This window comes from Macrobrachium rosenbergii, chromosome 9 (genome assembly GCF_040412425.1).
Source record: "Macrobrachium rosenbergii isolate ZJJX-2024 chromosome 9, ASM4041242v1, whole genome shotgun sequence".
NCBI classification, from domain to species: Eukaryota; Metazoa; Arthropoda; class Malacostraca; order Decapoda; family Palaemonidae; genus Macrobrachium; species Macrobrachium rosenbergii.
Window position 1 is genome coordinate 44,573,021 of NC_089749.1, and position 21,598 is coordinate 44,594,618.

General features: G+C 40.7%; 1 protein-coding gene across 1 annotated transcript in view; it reads left to right on the forward strand.

Annotated features, from left to right (window-relative positions):
- LOC136841751 (serine/threonine-protein kinase Chk2-like) overlaps nucleotides 1-14,969 on the forward strand; it is a 129,341-nt gene extending 114,372 nt beyond the window's left edge. Inside the window, 1 exon segment of the mRNA XM_067109009.1 lies at nucleotides 14,469-14,969. Within this exon segment, the coding sequence (XP_066965110.1) occupies nucleotides 14,469-14,621 (153 nt within the window). The 3' untranslated portion in view covers nucleotides 14,622-14,969.
- Nucleotides 14,970-21,598: the final 6,629 nt, after the last annotated feature.

Genomic DNA, 21,598 nt, shown 5'->3' on the forward strand with positions numbered 1-21,598 from the left:
TGCTTGTGAAAAACTTTGTTTTTGCATAAAACGAAATAATATACAAAACACCAATAAATACAGATATATAAAAACTTGTAATAAATATAAAACTAAAAATAAATTCAATGCAGAATACTCACTCGTAATCCTGACTCTTCGTTCTGTTCTTGTTTTCTCCCTCCTCCATTGAAGAGTCTTGCATTTTTTCCTCTCGACATGACGAGGCACAGGCGGAGGAGGGAGACGCGCGCCCTTCCTGCGGATGGGCCGCACTTCAGCGGCCCGCTGCACCCTCCGGTGTCGCTCGGGTAGGCGCACTCCAATATATAACCGCAGTGTGGTACTTGCGGTTACACTCCTCGAACCTGCAAAATGCTACCTTGCAGGTGCGACAGGACGTGGGTGTCTCTCCTTCTGCCATTCATATGGCACACCCGGCACCGTTTCTGTTTACGCCCTTCTAGGAGCTCCAGTGTGTGATCTCCTGCCTGCAGCCGACACATAGGGTCGACTACCTGACGGGACACTGGAATGTGAGGGAGGAGGGCGGCAGCATGACCAAGGGCGGCGGCATCATCAACGGCGCGCATCTCTTCAAGGGTGGCGGCAGCAGGGGCAGCGTCGGCAGGAGCAGGAAGACCGAGGCTGGCCCTCCTAGCGACATCTGCCCTTTCCTCTCGGGGCAGAGCTGGAGCTCGGGGCAGGGGGGCGGTGTTGGAAGGCCACTCCTCTGGGTTTGAAGTTTATGAGGGCATTCCCAGCCACCTCAAGAAACTGGATGTGGGACAACCTCCGAGCGTAGAATTGTACCCACAGTAAAGGATGTAGGCATTCTGGAGGGCAAACTGAAGAGGGTATTTGATGAGCTTCTGTGTCCACCTCCTGGTTCTCCTGGCGAAGGGATAATACTGGATGAGTTGATCAAAGAGATCAACTCCTCCCATGTGCCTGTTGTAGTGCCCGATGACAGTAGGGCGTTGGACACGAAACTCCTCATACGTAACTCGGCCCTGCCGACGTGTCTTCTTCCGCTGAATAATCTCTTCTTGGTTGGGCTCATGACTGGTTGTAATCATGGGCATGAGTCGGACCCCTTCCAACAGATGACGAAGACATCTCCCTTCTGCCCCACTCTGTCTCTCCTCTTGCCAGATGTTGCGGCTGGCTAGCAAACCTCTTGAGGACATTCGGGGCCCCACGCACCAACCGAAGGGTACCACTGACGTGCACACCTGCTTCATACAGTTCCTGGGCCAGGGATACCGAGTTATAATAATTATCCATAAACAGGTGGTATCCCTGGTTACGGAAACGATCCACAAGACCGAAGACAGTGTCACGCAGCGTGGAGAAGACCCCAGAATACACCGAGAAGTCCACGACGTATCCAGTGTTGGCTTCCGTAATGAAAAATAACTTTACACCATATTTCTTTGGCTTCTTGGGGTTGTACACTTTTATACTTAGATGCCCTTTGTATGGCATCATCCCCTCATCCAAAGAAAGGTTCTTGGAAGGAACCACAAGAAACTGGCACTGTTCACGAATGTACTCCAACACTGGACGGACTAAGATGAGGCGGTTGGGGTTATTCGGGGTACAGCCCTTCGGTTGAAGGCGTTGAAATACCTGTCCATCGCCAGGAAACTATCACGGGCATAATGCCGGGCACATTGGGCGTATTTAAAAAAATTCCGCCTCCAATATTGCCTGACGTCGGCAGCAGGCATCATTCCAAAAAAAATGTGGAGCCCCAAAAAATGCGCCATGTCCGTGAGGTTGCAGCCCCGCCAGCGATACGATGTCGTCGTCTGCAGTTCCTCACGGCAGTACCGAGCGTAATCTGCGGTCTCTGCAACTAGGAATTCCAGCAATTCCCGCGTCAGAAAGAGCTGAATGAACCCCAGTGCAGTGAGAGGCACAGGGACGGTCAGTCCAGGTGCTGCCGTGAATGGGTGCATGTTAGGTGGGGTGGGGTCCTCCAACCACCCCTCATCACTTTCGGACGAACGGCCTTCACCCAAGCTGCTGCGACGTTGCGACCTTCTACGGGCCTGTGCTCGCGCACGTGCACGGGCACGTCTACGCACTCCCACCCTCCCAGCTGGTCCGTCTCCCTCACTTTCACCATCACTTTCTGGGGCCTCCTCTTCCTCCTCCTCAGACTCTCTGTCATACGCACTGAAACCACTAAATTCCAATTCACTTTCCTCTTGTGGCTCCCATACGGACATTGGGGGCAAGTACTCGTCATCGCTAACATCAGGCGTGATGTCCTCATCACTGGATGACCAACTGCCACCGAAATCAGGACTTCCCACCTGCTCTCGATCGAGCTCCGACCAGTACTCGTCAATGTCCTTTTGTTGGAGGCCTCCCAGATGCCCCTTAGGACACCCCGATGCTTCCTAGGTGTCGTAAAAGGCACGGGATGTGGTCCTTGGTCCCCTTCGGTCACACGTGGCTGCACAACACGGCGTTGAGAAGCTGGGTCATCTTGGGTACTTGGTCCCTCTCCAGCATCCCAGTCTAAAACTCGTCTCACACGCTCACTACCGACAGGCAGTATGCGCCTTTCATGGTCCTGACAACGTTGAGACATCTCTGCAAACGTCCTGTTGCCTCACAAATACGCAAACACTCGCCAAAGTTCTGCAAAACACGGATGCGTCAAAAAATCGCTCTCGGACGATGTGGTGCTGATGCTTTCTGGTACGAGAAGGAGGGAATTCGCGCATGCGCGTCTGGGTGACGCTTATAAACAAAACAACAGCTTGATCCGTGAACTCCCAGCATCCCTCAAGGCACGTGATTTAAAACCTTTCGCAAACTAGGCCTATAATTATTTTTCCGCCAGTATTTAAAAAAAGCATTTTTAGTTGACGTATGGTACGTCCACTTGACACCCAACAGACAATTTTAGTCGACGTATGGTACGTCCAGTAGGCATTTAAGGGTTAATAGGAGAAAACTTAGCAAAAGTGTAGAGTGATTAACAATAAATTTTGAAATAACAGAAGATATACAGGCAGTCCCCGGTTCTCAGCGATCCAGTTTTACGGCACTTGTCTAGCGACGATGATAACTGGATTTTCGACACCGATTTCCAGTTATCGGCGCTATTATCACCGATTTTCGGTTATCGTCACGCTGTGGGGAACAGAACCCCCACCAATAACCGGCGACTACCTGTATATTATAATAGAAAATTTAGTATGGAAGAGTTGGAATTTGCTCTCTTGAGCAGCTATAATCTACCCCTGGAGGGGACAATATTTGTTATGAAATGATCTGCCACTTAGCACGTTTGGCAAAGTCATACTTATTACAGTTTTGTAATCACTTATGGATTCGAAATTTATTTCCTGATGGAAGGGGTAAAGCTATAATTGTTCATATCCCCAAACTTGGAAAGGATCCCAGTAATGTAAACAATTAAACAATTACAGATCAATTTCTTTAACAAGTTGTTTATGCAAATTACTAGAGAAAATGGTAAATGCTTGACTAACTTGGCACATTTGAGAAAATAAAATTTTGGCTCCCACTCAATTCAGGTCACAGTGTAACAGATCTACATTGGATTCTCTGTCCAACTTAGAAGACCATATACAAAGAGGATTTGAACGACAACAAATTACTATAGCCATCTTTTATGACATTGAAAAGGCATATGATACTACATGGAGATATGCAATATTAAAAACGTTACATAAAAACAGCATCCGTGGACATTTACCCAGGTTTATCCAAAACTTTCTGACAAATCTCACGTTTCAAGTAGAGTTGATGATGCATTGTCAAGTACACTTCCACTTGAAAATGGTGTTCCACAAGGAAGCGTCCTTAGTGGTACACTGTTTACTTTAGCAATAAATGATATCAGTGAAAATCTACCTATTGGGAATAAAAGTGACTTGTATATGGATAATTTTGCCATATATTCTTCAGCATCTTGAATAAAACATGCAGAAATCATTAATAAAAGCATAATAAAAATAGATGATTGAGCCTCATCTGTAGGCTTTAAATTATTGATACAAAAGACTCAAGCAGTAATGTTTTATGAAAATAAAAAGTGGAGAAAGGGTGAAGAATTAGATTTAAAACTCAGAAACCATAGTATACCAATTGGCCAAACAACAAAATTTTTCGGATTTGTATTTGATACTCACTTGAACTGGAAGGCCCACATAACATACATGAAATCAAAATATAAGAGCATTAAACCTAATTAAAAAACTGTGGAATACTACTTGGGGAGCTGATAGACATACCCTTACGGACCTGTATAAAGCAACAGTGCTGTCCAGCATTGATTATGGAAGTGAAATACAGTATATGGCTCAGCATCAGACACAACACTGAAAATGTTAGACCCAGTTCATAATGAAGGCCGTAGAATATGTTCAGGAGTCTTTAGATTATCACCAAAGTCGTCTTTAAAAGTTGAATGTGGTGAAAAAGTAAGTATATCTTAGTTTAACCAGACCACTGAGCTGATTAACAGCTCTCCTAGGGCTGGCCCGAAGGATTAGATTTATTTTACGTGGCTAAGAACCAACTGGTTACCTAGCAACGGGACCTACAGCTTATTGTCGAATCCGAACCACATTATAGCGAGAAATGAATTTCTATCACCAGAAATAAACTCCTCTAATTCTTCATTGGCTGGCCGAGAATCTAACGTGGGCTCAGCAGACTGCTAGCCGAGAACGCTACCAACCTGTCCAACAAGGAACTTTTCCACAGCCGAAACACTTCAACTCACTCTTTCGCTTGTGGGCAGTCCTTCAACATATGCCCTCTTTCCACAGCCGAAACACTTGCCATTGGCCCATCTGCAATCTGCTTTCGCATGCCCAGTCCTTCTGCACCTGAGACACTCCATACTACTACTCACTCCCATCTGCCTTCCCCTCATATTCCCATTTGCTCCACCCACCAAGCTCCTTTTCCCATTACTCCACACATTCACTTGCACATTCTTTCTTCCTCTTTCCACCCGGTCTCTCCTACACTCCTCCAACAAGGCTTTCATCACACTTAGCTCTTCATTCACCAAAGCGTCCATATATGTCCTTTCCTTTACCACCTCAGACCCAGCGTACATCTCCTTTGGTTCATCCTCATCTACTCTCAGTTCTTCAAGATCAGTGAAACTTCCTCCCAATTTAAGCTCTTTCCCGACCACCGCTTCTAGTCTTTTTTCTTCTGATTTAAAATTACGCTAATCTTCTCGGGGATGGTGGCCAAGAACTTCCGTAGGTGTTTTTTTCCACAGTTCCCACTTCTAACCTATGAGCATACAAGCCCACTTCCTCTCCAGCATTCATCTTTGCTTCCTCAAACCTATCATCCTTCTTGTATGCAATACTTCCTTTCATTCTCTTCACCCGCTTAACCCTTAAACGCCTACTGGACGTATCATATGTTGACTAAAATTGTCTGTTGGGTGTCAAGTGGACGTACCGTACATCGACTACAAAAAATTTCAACCTTCGGTCAACTTTGACTCGACCGAAATGGTCGAAAAATGCAATTGTAAGCTAAAACTCTTACATTCTAGTAATATTCAATCATGTACCTTCATTTTGCAACAAATTGGAAGTCTCTAGCACGATATTTCGATTTATGGTGAATTTTTGAAAAAAACTTTTTCCTTACTCCCATCGCTGTAACTCGCCAAAAATTTCAGAAATTCTTTCGTCATTTTGTCGTAATTTTTGCACTGTTTTATATTAGCCATTACATAAAGTTTTATATATTAAAATGTGCACAATTTCATGTAAAATACAGCAAAATACAACCCATGGTTGTAGCTTTTATCAGTTTGGAAATATTTTCATATAAACCACGATAACTGCCAAAATTTCAACCTTCGGTCAACTTTGACTCGAGCGAAATGGTAAAAAAACGCAATTGTAAGCTAAAACTCTTACATTCTAGTAATATTCAATCATTTACCTTCATTTTGCAACCAATTGGAAGTCTCTAGCACAATATTTCGATTTATGGTGGATTTTTGAAAAAAACTTTTTCCTTACGCCAGCGCCAGAAATTCTTTCACGTTTGTCGTAATGTTTGCACCGTTTATATTAGTCGTTACATAAAGTTTTATATATGGAAATGTGCGCAATTTCATGTCGAATACAACAGAAAATAACTCATGGTTGTAGCTTTTATCAGTTTTGAAATATTTTCATATAAATCACGATAACTGCCAAAATTTCAACCTTCAGTCAACTTTTAACTTGACCGAAATGGTCAAAAAATGCAATTATAAGGTAAAACTCTTACATTCTAGTAATATTCAATCATGTACCTTCATTTTGCAACAAACTGGAAGTCTCTAGCACAATATTTCGATTTATGGTGAATTTCTGAAAAAAACTTTTTCCTTACGTCTGCGCCTTAACTGATCTCAGAAATTCTTTCGCACGTTGTCGTAATGTTTGCATCGTTTACGTTAGTCGTTACATAAACGTTTATATATGAAAATGTGCACAATTTCATGTAGAATACAACAGAAAATAACTCATGGTTGTAGCTTTATCAGTTTTGAAATATTTTAATATAAATCACGATAACTTTTCAACCTTCAGTCAACTTTAACTCGACCAAATGGTCGAAAAACGCAATTGTAAGCTAAAACTCTTACATTCTAGTAATATTCAATCATTTACCTTCATTTTGCAATAAATTGGAAGTCTCTAGAACAATATTTCGATTTATGGTGAATTTTGAAAAAACATTTTCTTCGTCCGCTCTGTAACTCGGCCAACATCTCAGAAATTCTTTCGTCATGTTGTCGTAATATTTGCACCATTTTATATTAGTTGTTACATAAAGTTTTATATATAAAAATGTGCGCAATTTCATGTAGAATACAACAGAAAATAACTCATGGTTGTAGCTTTTATCAGTTTTGAAATATTTTCTTATAAATCACGATAAATAGAAAAAATTTTACTTTCGGTCAACTTTAACTCGACTGAAATGGTCGAAAACTGCAATTGTAAGCTAAAACACTTACAGTCTAGTAATATTCAATCAATTAGCTTCACTTTTCAACAAACGGGAAGTCTCTAGCACAATGTTTCGATTTATGGTGAATTTTTGAAAAAAAAATTTTTTACGTCCGCGCATTACGAATTCATCCATCATTTTGCGATAATATTTTCTCTGTGTTGCTTTGATCGTTTTACAATTTGTTATATACCAAAATCATCGCAATTTAGTGTACAATACAAAGAAAAACAAAATAACCCGTTAGCTTTAACCGGTTTGCTCACAACGCGATTTGTATAAAATTATATATGAAACATTTTTTTGCGCTGTCATACATTTCAATATTTATATATGATAATGATATTTTTTTTCATTTCTGATGGTTGCATACTAAACTTCAGGCAATGACAAAAAAAGAGGCCAAAAATGAACTCTTAATCTTAAAAACTAAGCGTGCTGTGATTTTTAAAAAAAAACTTTTTTCCGCTTCGGCACTAACTCCCGAACGCCGCCGGCATACAGGAGATGTTTTTGTAAATAGAGGCTCGGCGTTTAAGGGTTAAGAACTCTAGCCTTCACAGACTCATACCCTGGCTCACCCTCACACATACTCCCATAGTACATCTCCAACCGCCCATCCAAGAACTCTCCCGGCTGCTTCATCCACACATTTTCATTCTCCCCATACTTTTGCTTACAGTACTTTTCATACTCATCAAAAAAACTCATGTCTCATCCCTTCCTGATGTTAAATTTCTGAATCCGGGGAACCTCCCTCAGGAACATCATTTTGGCCTCTTTCTCCTCGGCTTCACTACTACTACTACTACTACTACTACTACTACTACTAGTAGGGAGGAGGAAGGAGGAGGAGAGGTTAGGTTAGGTTAGGTTTAGGTTTAGGTTTGGTTAGGTTAGGTTAGGTTAGGTTAGGTGAGGTGAGGTGAGGTGAGGTGAGGAGGAGGAGGAGGAGGACTTTCTTATCACTTTCATACACCTCATACTGCCCTCATCAATGGCGAGTCCTCCCTTACTGTTATTTAACAACTTATTCCCTTTCCCTTCCCAACACTGGGCTCAGTCCTAGCCACTACAGCCACTTTCTTCGCCATCTCACACGTTTTCTTATCCGTCACCTCCATTCTTGCCACCAAATTACTTTCCCCTTTCATGGGCTCTCTCCAACTGATCCTGCATATTAATCACCATGCTCATCAGCCTGTCTAACTTCCGGTTCAAATCTTGCTCCCTTTCACCTGACCCAACACCTTCCAAACCTGCTCCCTCCATCTCCAATTGTATACCCCACTCTTACTTTACTATCAAAGACCCCACGTTGGGTGCCAAAAATTAATTCCTTAATTTTAATACTACTAGAGAAAAACAGCAACTTATCAAGCACCCTTAGCAATATGCAGGACTTAGCCTACCAATCAACCTTCGTCTAATTTGGATATTAGTCAAATTATCAGCCAATCTCCAACTCTGGCTTATGTTTCCAAAAATAATTCTTTATCTTTCTCTTCACTTCTTAGAATAATCAAAGTCATCACACAAGTTGGGGATTACCACAGAGTTTATTTTAGTTATGACATTCAAGCTGAGGGCAGAAATCACTTTAGAATCTCTCAATGTAGTCTTTTCTACACAAAAGCACTTCACTCTTCTCTGATCCCCATTGTGTTTGGGACAGACACTGTCTTAAGTAACTGTTCTGCACAACTTTAAATGGAACTGTTTGACTGATTTGTCATTGCCAGTACAGACTTTTATTTCCACTGCAGTTCCCACATGAAAATGTCCTAACTTCTGTCCCATCCTCTGGCAAGTCGCTCTACCCTGACACTTGACAAACTGTGAGTAAATAAAAAAATAGATTAACCAGACAATCACTCACTCACAAACACAAAAATAATAATAAAAAAATCAAATTAATTCATACAAATCAATTATTTTCACGCTACCACAGCTGAACAGCACCACCAATATGCAGTAAATGTGCCTTGCTGTCAAACTTCTCAGTTCCTTAGGTCCTTTATTCCTCACATCATTGGACTGTGGAACAGGCTCCCTGAGGATGTTTAACAATTGTAACTTCAAAAGTTCAAGCGAAGATGCAATGCATTAGTACCTAGTGCTATTCTCCTTGCATTTTAATACATTATTATCCATTTATTAATTTATTTTTTATTTTTAATAAGTGAGATATCCTCACTCTGTATTTCCAATTACTGTACTCTCTCTTACTCCCTAACAAGTGCCATATACTTTGGGAGCTTGAATTTCAAGTCGGTGGCCCTGTGGGCTTGTTCATATGAGTAGTGTTCATCTTCTAAATAATAATAATAAAAGTATAACAGTGGTAAAATCAGTGCAACCTGTTTCAGGTCGTTTGTGCTTACTTTACTAGAATACTGTTCTCAGGTGTGGATGTCTGCTTCTGCCAGAGATTTATCTCTCTTTAGATGGAGTGGTTCATGATGGCAGGTTTGTTTCCTAATAGTAGCAGGTATGATATGGACCATTGACGGATGGTCTCGTTTGTTACTTTTTCATAAGTTGTATTTCAACAGATCTTTCACACTCACAATTGGCCCCTGATCCCCTTTCACATACCTGGTATGTCATGAGAAAGATGGTCGACATCCAAGCTGTTGTGATATCTGTGAGTGGGACGTAGAGAACTGAGGCATTTGCTGTAGGACAGAAGATAGAGCCCTTCTGTCCTGAGTCCTTTATATTCCATCACTCTGCCAACAAGCATTGTTCTGGCTGAGACCAACCATAAGGGAATTCTTTGTAATTGATTGGTCTATCTTATGGAGCCTTAGGGGGACCATGAGAATATAACTCCTTTGAGGACTCACAGTTGATACCAAAAATAGGTTTTTCCTACGTCAGCCTTCTTTTATTTGTATTATACTTTAATCACATGAAGAGGAAACCTGTTGGTTTTGAAAATGTAGTGAATTTTAGCATTTTTTATATGTTTCCAGAACACAAAGGGATTTTAATTTAATCTTACAGCATGACAAGTTTGTGTAGTATATTTATAAAAGAAGAGATTTTAATGTTGAAATATTAGGACTACCTCTTTTTTACCTAAATGTACCTTAATATGACTTATAGAAAACTTTCAGTTTTCCAGATTAGCAAATACTTCTTTGAATATTGAAGATTTTGTCCACAGTTGTCAGTTGTTTGTCAATTAATAAATTTGAATGTAAGAAAACTCGTACTGAGTAAATATAATTTCAATCTGAAGTTAGATTGTATGGTCAGTTTTTCCAACACATAACTATTTACCTGTCCTGTTCTCTTGCATTTATAGTATTCGTTTATATTGTTTGTCAATTATTATTTATACTGTATAATTACAATAACTGTCATGACCAATACTATAATAATGTATATAGGTACAGTTTGTGTTGCAAGAATACAATATAGTAGTGGATATGATAGTGGTAGTTATATAAATATTTTTAATCAAATTTCAATAGTATCCCTCGATAATATTGATTGCCATTATCGGGAACTCGACATTTTCTGACACACCCAGACCTGGGACCAAGGCCCCAAAGGTAGGTATATATGTATAAATTTTTAAAAATTTGAAAAAACATCACTGATGGTTGGTAATGCTGCATGGCCTCAGGAAAATGGAAAATTTTTGTAGCACTATTTACACTCATAAACAGACATAGAAAGGGTTTTTGGGGAATGAGGGAGGCCTGGAGAAGTTTCTAAGGTGGGGCAGTGGGTTGGGTGGCTGGGTGCCATGGGAGAGGAGGGGTAGTAAGGCTTTGTAGAGGAGAGGAGGGCCAGTAAGGCTTTGTAGAGGAACTCGCTCAGATAAGTGGTTGGTTTGGAAAGTGGGTGGAGCTGGGGAGCAGTTTCTCTGGCCAGGAGTGGGTGGGGATGCAGTGTTGGATGGGTTAAGAGGGCTAGATAGATGTCTGACTTGCTAGAGCTTGTTTTGTTTCATTTTTTTACAAGTATAATTTTTCCACATTTTATTAAAGGATAGGTACATTGCTGTACTATAACTTGTAATGAAATACGTCAAGCACAAAGAAAAAAAGAGATGCACTCACACACACACACACTCCTTCCTTTTGTTTTGTTTTACACTATTCTCATTTTTATTTTTACTGTATTTTCTCAGTTTTTATTTTTAGAAGCCAAAAGATAAACGTGAAGGAGTATGTGCATACATACATACCTCATACTCCTCTTTGGCTGGTGGCAAGACTAAAGTTTTAAATAGCACTACATGTTGCCAACATATACAAGTTTGCATTTTAAATATGTTTAATTAGAGATGAAATAAGTGATAAAATATTCTCTTGTGTGTTTCATTACAAGTAAACTTGTAATGAAATACAGACACTTCCCTACTTACAAACGAGTTACGTTCCGAAAGGCCATTTGTATCTTGATTATTCATAAGTTGGTTTTCCATATGTAGTGCATAATTTTTGTTAATGATTACATTCAAATTTTACTCTGGGCACCTATTCTACTAGTAAGAACATGAGGAAGAAGACGAACCTGTTCCTTTAACCCCTTCCCTGATCTCACAATTCGTGAACTCACCTATTCACGGATTTCTCTATGGAACATATATATGCATTATTCGCTGAAAATCCGCCCATTCACGGTATTTTTCACTAAGAAATATTCTTAAATAATTTTAAATTTCCCACGGGCGCAGGCAGCGAGAAAGACCAAATTACAATAGACCAGCTTCTTTTCCTCCAACTCTTTATCCCATCTTCTAGTTAAAAAAGTAACAGAGAATGATAAAAGTATTGTTAGTATTGTTATACTCTTGCATAAATGCATACAGCCATAAACAACCGACTGAGAAACTGTTGTTTTATCACCGAATCGGACAACAACAGCCCTTTTGCTTGTATTTCATCCATCGCACGGTAATACACAATTACCGTAGGTTATAGTACAAATGACATTAAGTAGAATAGGACTCATATATTTTTACATTACAGGCAGTCCCCGGTTAACGGCGGGCTCGGTTAACAGCGATCCAGTTTTATGGTGCTTGTCTAGCGACGAAAATTGGCAATTTTCCGGCGCCGATGATTGGGTATTGGCACTGATACATACCTAACAGAGGTGCCAATAACCGAAAATCGGCGCTTTTCGGCGCTGATAACCCCCCGAAAAAGCGCAAAAAATCGCTGATTTTCGGTTAGTGGCGTTTTTCAGTTATTGGTGATTTTCAGTTATCATCACACCCTCAGAAACAGAACCCCGCCGATAACTGGGGACTGCCTGTATACCCTTATTCGGAATGGATAAAAGATCGACAAGGAAATGTTCTGCTAAATTTATGCTGCAAGTTGTAGCTGAAACCGAGCAAACAATATTCAAGCTACTAATGACTATAAATTATCATGCATCAGCAACATGGATGAAACTCGACCATAATGAAAATTGGAGAGAAAGTATTTTAATCAAAACTACTGGGCATGAAAGAAAACATTACTGCTATTTCTACGCCGATAAACAATAAATACGTAAAGCTCATAGTATGATGAAATCAAGTGAAAGTAGCGAATGGAATCTTGATTTTTTTTACACAAAACAAACGCCCCCAAATGGCCAACGTCATTTATTAACGAAAAAATAGCTAAATTAATTTCAACGAGACATATTTAATTTATAATTCGACTTTAAAACACTTCATACAGTATAACAAAAAATAACCTTGCCCCATATAATAAAGTGTCTAGAGATTCATTTACGCTAACTAGAAGCAAGAAAAGCGCTCTGAGCTGAGTTAAAATGGCAAAATAAACACAGCGTAAATGATTTCCAAACCAAAACATTGATCGCTATGATCGTAATTTATAATACAAAAACAATATTAGAATGTATACAATATTATTGAATACAGTGAATTAAGGCATAACATTTTAAAAGATCCAAGGAAAAGATGCATATTAGTTATGTTGGTGTTTTTATAATAAGATATGTGAATATAGAGTACAGTATAATGTAGGCTACGCTACCGTATATGCCTACAATATACCATAGTGTAGGCTAAGCTAAGTCTTGTTTGTTATTCAATTTCTCTTTGTATTGAATTATCATAAGTCACTGCATGACCCTCTGGAATTAGCTGATATTAATAATCACTATACCATGTATGTATAGAGTATACTTTAATGTGTAGGGTAGGCTACCATACATGTACAGCATACATGGTACCAATTACTCTAGTGTAGGCTAGGCTATATTTGAGATACGTTTTTTCCAACGAACGATGGGTTTTTTGGAACCTACCCCATCATCAGTAGGATAACACCTGTATAAGCATTTTTAGTGTTTTTTTTTTTTGTGTGGTTGAACTATCAAAATAGGTAGTTCTAAGTGTCTTTAGAAGGGTTCTAAGTATTTGTGAGTTCTAGCTATCTGCGGGGGTGTGTGGTACGCATCCCCCACTAATATGGGGGGTTTACTGTATTCTCGTGATTAACTACCTTCTATTCTTACAATGGTGAGAATATTTGTTCATGGTATTGAAATGTTCCTACTTATCTCTAACTTCCCAATGTAACTCAGCCTGTGATGAATACCCATTTTTTATATTTCCCATTTTCTATATTTAGTATGTATTTTTTTAACCATGCAATAGTATAAGGAATTACTTTGGATGCTAGAAAGGTAAAAAGAATACTAAATTTTGAATGTTGCTTGAACCTAAGTTTTATTTCCTTCTTTTTACCTTTCAAGTATCCAAAGTAATGTCTTATAATACTGCATGATTTAAAAAAATATATATACTAAATATGAAACTGGGAAGATAGAAATAAGTAGGAATATTTTAAGAGTATGAACTTACTCACCTTGTTTACCAAGATTCTATGGCTATTCCAGCTTGTGCTGAAAGATACTCCATATATGAAAGGCTCTGGTTGTATACCTAGGAAAAATACAAATCATAGATACTTTTAATTTTATTTAAATCTTATGAACACACTAAAATAAAGTTTAACTATTCAGCTTTACTGTAACAGCAGAATTAGTACTGTAGCATGCAAAATAACTATACTGAATAATCAAATGAAAATTTTTTGTTTTGCAAAAAAATGTGATCTGCAAGAAACTGCACAGCTCTGGGATAAATAATTTTCCTGAAGCTGAAATTTTATTTGGTAATACTAGGTCATCTACATTTAGCAGCTCCCAGAGACCTTCCCTATTGCACTTTGCATTTTCCTTCAATGTTATGATAAACAATAAAGGACTTTGTGCTGGTTCTTGTTACGCACCAACATTCCTTTAATAATGTATATAGTACCTGCCATTGTCTTTAGAGCATGCATTAGGAAGTACTGTATTATAATTATTTTTAAGAACTTTCATTTGCCAAAATTCTTTTGAAGTTCCAGTGTACATAAATTTATGAACTTTTAATGAGACATCTAAATTTTGTACTTTCCTTTCAGGATGAAAATTTGAAGAATAGAATACAGGATCTGAAAAACAGCAATGGTACCACAAAGAAAAGAAGATTAGAAAATGGAAGTGAAGAAGGTGATGATACTATGGGCTTGTCAGATGCCAAAAGTCCAAGATTAAATCAAGGGGAAATGTTTTAAAGTTTGTTCCATTACGTAGTTATGTGAGATCTTGCTTCACCTTGTGTAATGCTTGTCATCAGATTGTTCATAATTCATACTGTTCAAAACTTAAGTTACACTAACATAAATACTGTATAGTTTTATATACAAAATTATAATAATTTAAAGTAGAGATTTTTATTTTGATATATAGTTGTTATCACTTGGAGGATCTTTTTATTAATAATTAATAATTTTTCTCAGTTAAAAACTCATCAGGAAGGACAGCAGTCAAATTTTTATGGATATAACAGGTGTGTGATATGATCACACATTCCTTATTTCTGTATCTGTTCTTTACTTACTATTATATATTTAAATTTAAAATATGTATTTTTGTTGAATGTAAGATACCTTGTTTGGAATTTTCTCTTTAGTATCTTTCCAGTATAGAAACATAATTTAAAATTAACATCACAGGTGAAATCTTGAGAAATTCATTATCATAATAGGATCAGAAATGCCAGGCAGGTTTTCAGAAATAACTAGATGGCCACCTAGGTTAGGTAGAAAATAGCTATACAAGTTTATATGAATATGTACTCGTCTCATCATTCTGTTTTCTTTTGCCTTCTGAAGCATGTGGTCAGTTTTGCCATTTTCAAACCATATGTTCTGAAATATGTCCATGATAATGTGATTATCTAGAACTTGATGAAATTACCATCAGTATTGATCAGTGTGAATATTGTGTGTTATTTTTTAAAAATAGGTTGATCATGGCACTAACCACTCATTAGGATACATGTACAGGAAGTATTACAAATGCCTCTCAACTCAACAGGCAGCAAGGGCATTTGCCCAAGCTGCTAAGTACTGAAATCTTCAGAGTAACAAAGACTGGCACATGGCCTACATTATATGGTACCCTTGGTCAACTTCCTTAGCATGTAGTGTAGAAAAATTCTATATAAAATACTTAATTGCCTATTCTAAGTGTTTTTTGTAATTTAAAACACTGATTTACTTATCATTCAGTTTCAGAAATATATCCCCAAATGAATTTCTTCTAAAAATGTGTATATACCTTTAACTACTTCTGCTTACAAGACATGTAAAATATTGTGGACAATACTCTTACAGTATAAAAAACATAAACATTCATTTTGAAAAATTCTTTATAAAAAATCTGAGAGAGAGAGAGAAGGCAAGCAAAAACACAGTATGTAGTTTATACTAACACGATGCATATGCTTGTGCCTACCCTTTACACATACACACAGCATTGTGTTAAATACAGTACAGTGCTGTACAACATTAAGTAAATTTTAAAAAATTGAAGAGAAAGAGAGAAAGGGGTGGGCTCATGGTAAGTGTGCAGTTTTTCGTAACATGTTGCATATGTACATATAACCAGCACATGCACAGGCTACAAACATTACCAATTTTTTTAGTAATTTACATTTTCTTAGGTATACAAACCATAGCCTTCCATGCATGGAGTGTCCTACAGCTTATGCTCTGGACTAGCTGTAATTGGATAACAAAAAAAAGTAACCCCCACACCCTATGACCCATTGCTCCGTAGCCAAAGACAATGCAACAAAAATGTAGTTGGCTGGTTGAGGTTGGTGAAACCCAAGTGAAAGGCTATGATTTGTGTACCCAGAAAAAATGCAAAATGCTTTAAAAATTTGTCCTTAGTTCCATAGGTGTAAGGTGTAAAAACTACACCTTACATACATGGAGGCTCACTTTAGGTAGGAGGTAGCTCCCATAGCTAAGAATGAACACTCACCACTCCTGTCTGCATCCAGAAAAGTCATGGAATGAAGATGAAAAATCAGAAAATTCCTTGTGACAAAGGATAAACCTTTGTATGAACAAACTTTGGAGAAACTTGACTTTCTAGGTCTCACCAGTCAACAGTTTTCCTGGAATACTGTAAACTGATGGGTTAGAGAAAAACTACCATGTCTCCCCTTCCCCTTCTGACAGAAGGAGAGACAGAGGGCATCAATTCTAAAGTAATAGAACAGCTCGTACCTCAGCACTAATGCTCTGGATCAGGAAGAAGTTTAAGGTAAAGGAAAGGGTATACACATGCATTCCTTTTTCAACCCGAAAATGAGAATGCTTGGTGCCCAGCTTGGGACCTGGTAATCATACTGCTTTATTTGTTAAGCAGCCAACTTGTGTCCCAGGGAGAATGTGTCAAGGGACATGTAGGTGACATCCCTCAGATGAATGAAGACATTCTACTCTGCCAGACACCAGCCTTCATTACCTGTTAAACCAAGAAGTTCTTCCAAAAGGCAAGGGATAGTCCAATACCCCTAATCTCGTGAGCTCTCAGGTGGGTCTTAAAATCCATCTCCTCTGCAACAGAATTGTATGCCCATGTCATAGCTTCACGAAACCAGGAGGAGATAGTATTTTTCAACAACTCTTCCATAAGGCTGCCACTGCTAACAAAAAGACATTTACACCCCAGCCTGAGGGGTTTTGTTCTTTTCAAGTAACATTTAAGGGCTAAGACCAGGCAGAGCACCATCTCATCTGGGACACCACCAACAAAATCCCAGAGGGAGGGAACCAAACACTTGTAAACCTAACATTGGGACCAAACGATTCTGAGTTTTAACCCCAAACTCCAGAACAAAAGAGAATGAGAGGTTCCCACCCTTCCAAGTGCCACATGAGATACAATAAACTGTGTAATTCATGGATGCTCTTCACTGAAGCAAGGGCCAAAAGGAACCCTGTTTTTAAGGTGAGTTCCCCATCTGAAGATTGGGATAAAGGTTCAAAAGGGGGAGCCATCAAATTTTGAAGTACCAGAGTGATGTCCCACTGCAGAGGATGCACCTCTCTAGTGGGGCAAGATTGTTCAAAGTTCCTGATAAGCATACATAATTCCATGGAGGTGGAAAATTCAATGCTTTTCTGGCAGAAAACCTGAGAAAGTTGTGTCTGGTAACCCTTAACAGCTGACACCGAAAGGCCCTTGTCTTGGCAAAGAAATAAGAGAAAGTCTATTAGCATTCGTTGAAGAGGTATAGACTGTAGAGTAACCCTTTCTACATCAGTCACAGAAGATGGCCCACTTAACTTGATCAACACTTGTGGAGGATCATCAGATACCCTGACATTTCTCTCACTGCTCTACAAGAAAAGACACTCTAGCAGGATATGCTGGATAACCTCCACCTATGAAATTGCAGGGAATGAATCACCAGATGGAGCCTGGGCATGTGCAGTTGACACAAGAGAATAGGCCACTGGGGAAGCTCCTCAGCACATCTACCAGAAGCGTCATGTCTGCATAAGGCCACTGAGGGATTATTAAGGTCATCCGCAGGCTTGGACTGACGAACACCTACAGGTTATTTGCCGGAGAAGACTGAAACAGGGGAAGACATACATGTCCATGTCCCACTGATGTTGGAATGCATCTTGTAGAGCTACCCTCAGATCAGGAAAAATGGGAAGTTTAGTCAACCTGGTTGCAAAGAAGTCGACAGCTGGTGGGCCTCACAGATCAAACAGTTTTCTCCATTACTGCTGATTGTAGTGACCAGTCCATGCTATTACTTGACCCTGACAGCTTGATTGATCCACCAGCATGTTCTTTTTGCAGGGTGTACCTGACTCAAAGATCTATTCCTTGAAGAAATGGCCATTCATGCATTTGTACAGCTAGGTGGCATAGGGCAGGGGACACCTTTCCCCCTTGCTTGTTGTTGTAGAACACCACAGTAGTGGTGTTTATCACTACCACCAGGTGGCCCTGCAACCGACTTAGGAAGGCTTGTAGTGCCAGTCAAACTGCCTTCATCTGTAAGATGTTGATGTTGAAGGTCCACATCCATGAAACAAACTCTCCACTCATTTGTGTGTCCTAACCCCTCCTGCAAGTGGCCAAGAACAGAAGCATTTTGGATGATGAAACACTCCACGCACCCCCTGGAGAAGACAAGTTGGAGAGCCACCATACCAGATCCTCACTTACTTCTTTCAGCAGAACTTTAAACTGGTGTTGTTATGACACACATAAGTACCTACGCTTTCATATATATTGAATAATCCACGCTTACCTAGCTTCGGCTGTTCTTGAATTGTCTTTGAAAAACAAAATCCTAGCGCTACCTGGGTCACGTGGCGTGACCTGGCCCAACCTGCTTGCGTCCATTATTTTCGGAGCCGTACCAGAGTTCACATGTTTCTGAGTTGCCTCTCTTTTTTTCGTTAATAGTATTTCTATATTCTTTGTGACTGGGAGTATGTACTCCTTTGCCTAGGAGTTGTCTCACCCTGTTTCCCACATCTAGTGTTGCTTTTTCAAGTCTGTGGTTTATTTTGCTGTTTCTTTGTGTCGTGTATTGGTTTATGTCCCTTGGTGCAGGACAAAGAGCAACGGAACGAGAATTATCCCACATGCATCTTCTTCTCGATGCAAAGAGAACAGTGCACAGATTAAATGTTGTTTCTATTTAAGGGTGATCCCATCCCAGGCCGTACTATTTATTTAATAACGTAGTGGAAAGCGTTTATTTTGTGTAATTTTTGTGAGATCTTCCCAGGGTCTGGGAACATTTCAGGGCCCACTTGATTACATGTGTTTGTGTTTTCCCGACACCCTGGTGTTAGTGTGCTTTCTCTCTTTTCCCACAATGATGGAAGAGAATGGGAAACCCATTATGCAGGCAAGGACAAGTCCTGCGGTAAATTCATGTTGCTGATAGGAGTAGACCCCCTTTTGGTGTGTATTTCTTGCAGGGGTCATGAATTTTCCTGCGAGGCCACATATGGAGAGTGCTCAACATGGTCGTTGCCCCAGTTGGGAAAGTACGAAAGAAGACGGAGGAAGAAGACCACCCCATCTCCAGAGAACCTTCCCTGATCCTTCTCTCTTCCCCACCGTTGTTGCCACCACAAACTCCTCCTCCATTACCCATAACTCCCTGTAAGGATTTGGCAAGCTCTCTGGCAGGTCGTCAAGGAAGAGTTCCAGGACAATGGCATGACGGAGTCGGGGGAGCTGAGTGGAAGTACGGGAAAGAACAGACCGGAGTCACCCAATAGCCCTTCCCAGTCGATTGGTGACCAGAGGGTGGAAGAACGGAACTGCTGTTAACACGGCCGGGTGAGACAGGGATCCCCTCAACAGAGTCAAACCTCTCCTTCAGACCTTCTTTGGTGTGTCGGGAGAGACATCGCCTGGGACCAGCATCCAGCAGATGTAGCTCTTCACCACGAAGGAGCTGCTCAAGGAGGAGCTGGTCCCACTACTCCAACGGATAGGAACGGGAACACCGGTGCCATCGCAGGAGTGGTTCATCCCAGTACTCGGCCAGGGGGTTTCCCAATCTCGTTCTGGAAGCAGGTCACATAGGTGCACCTTGAGGCAGGAGTAGGACAAGAGCAGAGCGGCACCCCTCCTGACACCAATCACTGAGAAGGCGGAGTGGGGGAAAGTTGGGGAAACATCACCTCTCTCGTTCAGGAGACAGGTCCCAGGATTGGTGCTACTCCAAGGGCAGTGGCAGCAGAGCAGGGTCCCATGCTTCTCATTGTCACTCAAGATGTTGGTCACCAGGACGAGACAGTGAGGGGAATGCCAGATATGGCTCAGCCTCTCCACGATGGTGGGTATCAGACAACCACCCAGCAGAACAGGATGGAGACCAGGAGATACCGGCACCCTCTACTCTGGTAGGTGTAGGTGCCACATACCTGGAGGAAGATATGGAGTCCTCCCTCCTGGATCTTCCAGATGAGGAGAGGAGTTTTTCAGACTTCGTACTCAAGATCTGTAGGAAGTTGGATCTACCACAACCAGACAATGCGACATCTGAAGACCACCTGAACTTTTACCTGGAACACATGCCGGATAGCATCCCAGAGACCAAGCAAACTATCCGACTTCCTTTCCCCACCAAGCAAAGTATTACATACCAGACTGTGAATTCGTGGATCTGCCAGCTTTCAGGCAATGTCCCAGTGGATATCTGAATAAGAAGATCCACTGGTGGGACAAACCAGGTGATGTTAGGAAGCACCCATCTCTTGCAGAACAAGCTGGAAGAGACATGGGATGTAGTTCTGAAAATGGCACTCCATGAAGGTAGGCTCCAGTGGGAAGGCCCTTCTTATCAACCATGTGGTCCACAAAACCATCCTCAAGATGCTAGTCATCAGCTCAGACACATCTCAGCCAATCAGCCTGAGGAATACCTGGATGTGTCATGATAAAGACAAACAGTTACCGAGAAGGAGGATGTGAAGGACTCCCTCTCTGTAGCCTTACTCTAGTCTACACAAGAGTAAGTTAGAAGACCGTTTTCCCCCAATTTCAAAATTACCTGATTCCTAGTCCTTCCTCCAACCCTCCGCCAATCAGTGAAGAGGAGGCACTAGATGAGACTTGGATCCTCCCATCCCACATTGGACCACCTGGTGTCCAAGTGGCCAGGTAGTAGCAAAATTCAGGAAAGGATACTCCCTTCAAGGGCCACTGGACATCAGAGCCATATTTCCAATCCCAAGGAGAGCCTGCATCTGGAGAATGAGGAGACATGAAGGGGGCAGTATAAATAATGGAGGACAACACACTGGCCTCTACAGCCACCTCTTCTTGGTGGAGAAAGCATCAGGTGGATGGAAGCCCGTGACAAAGATATGTCAACCCTGGAGGACCTGACTCCTTTCAAAATGGATGGCCCAGGAACTTGGCCATGGCCTCTACAGCAAGAAAACCATCTGCAAGGGCCTCTGCTTTGGCCTTGCGCAGCCCCAAATATTCACCAGGTCTTTCAGATGCTGGAATGGTCCCAGAGGAGGCATCCTGAAGGGCCTGACAACTGGCTCATCTGACCCTCAGCAGAACAAGCTGCAAGAGACAGGGATGCAGTTCTCAGGTTCCACGCCAGATCTAGTTCACACAGAGGATCAGATTGGACATTTATAAAGACAGTGAGAAAAAGACTTGAGAAGTTAGCCATGTTCCTAAAATT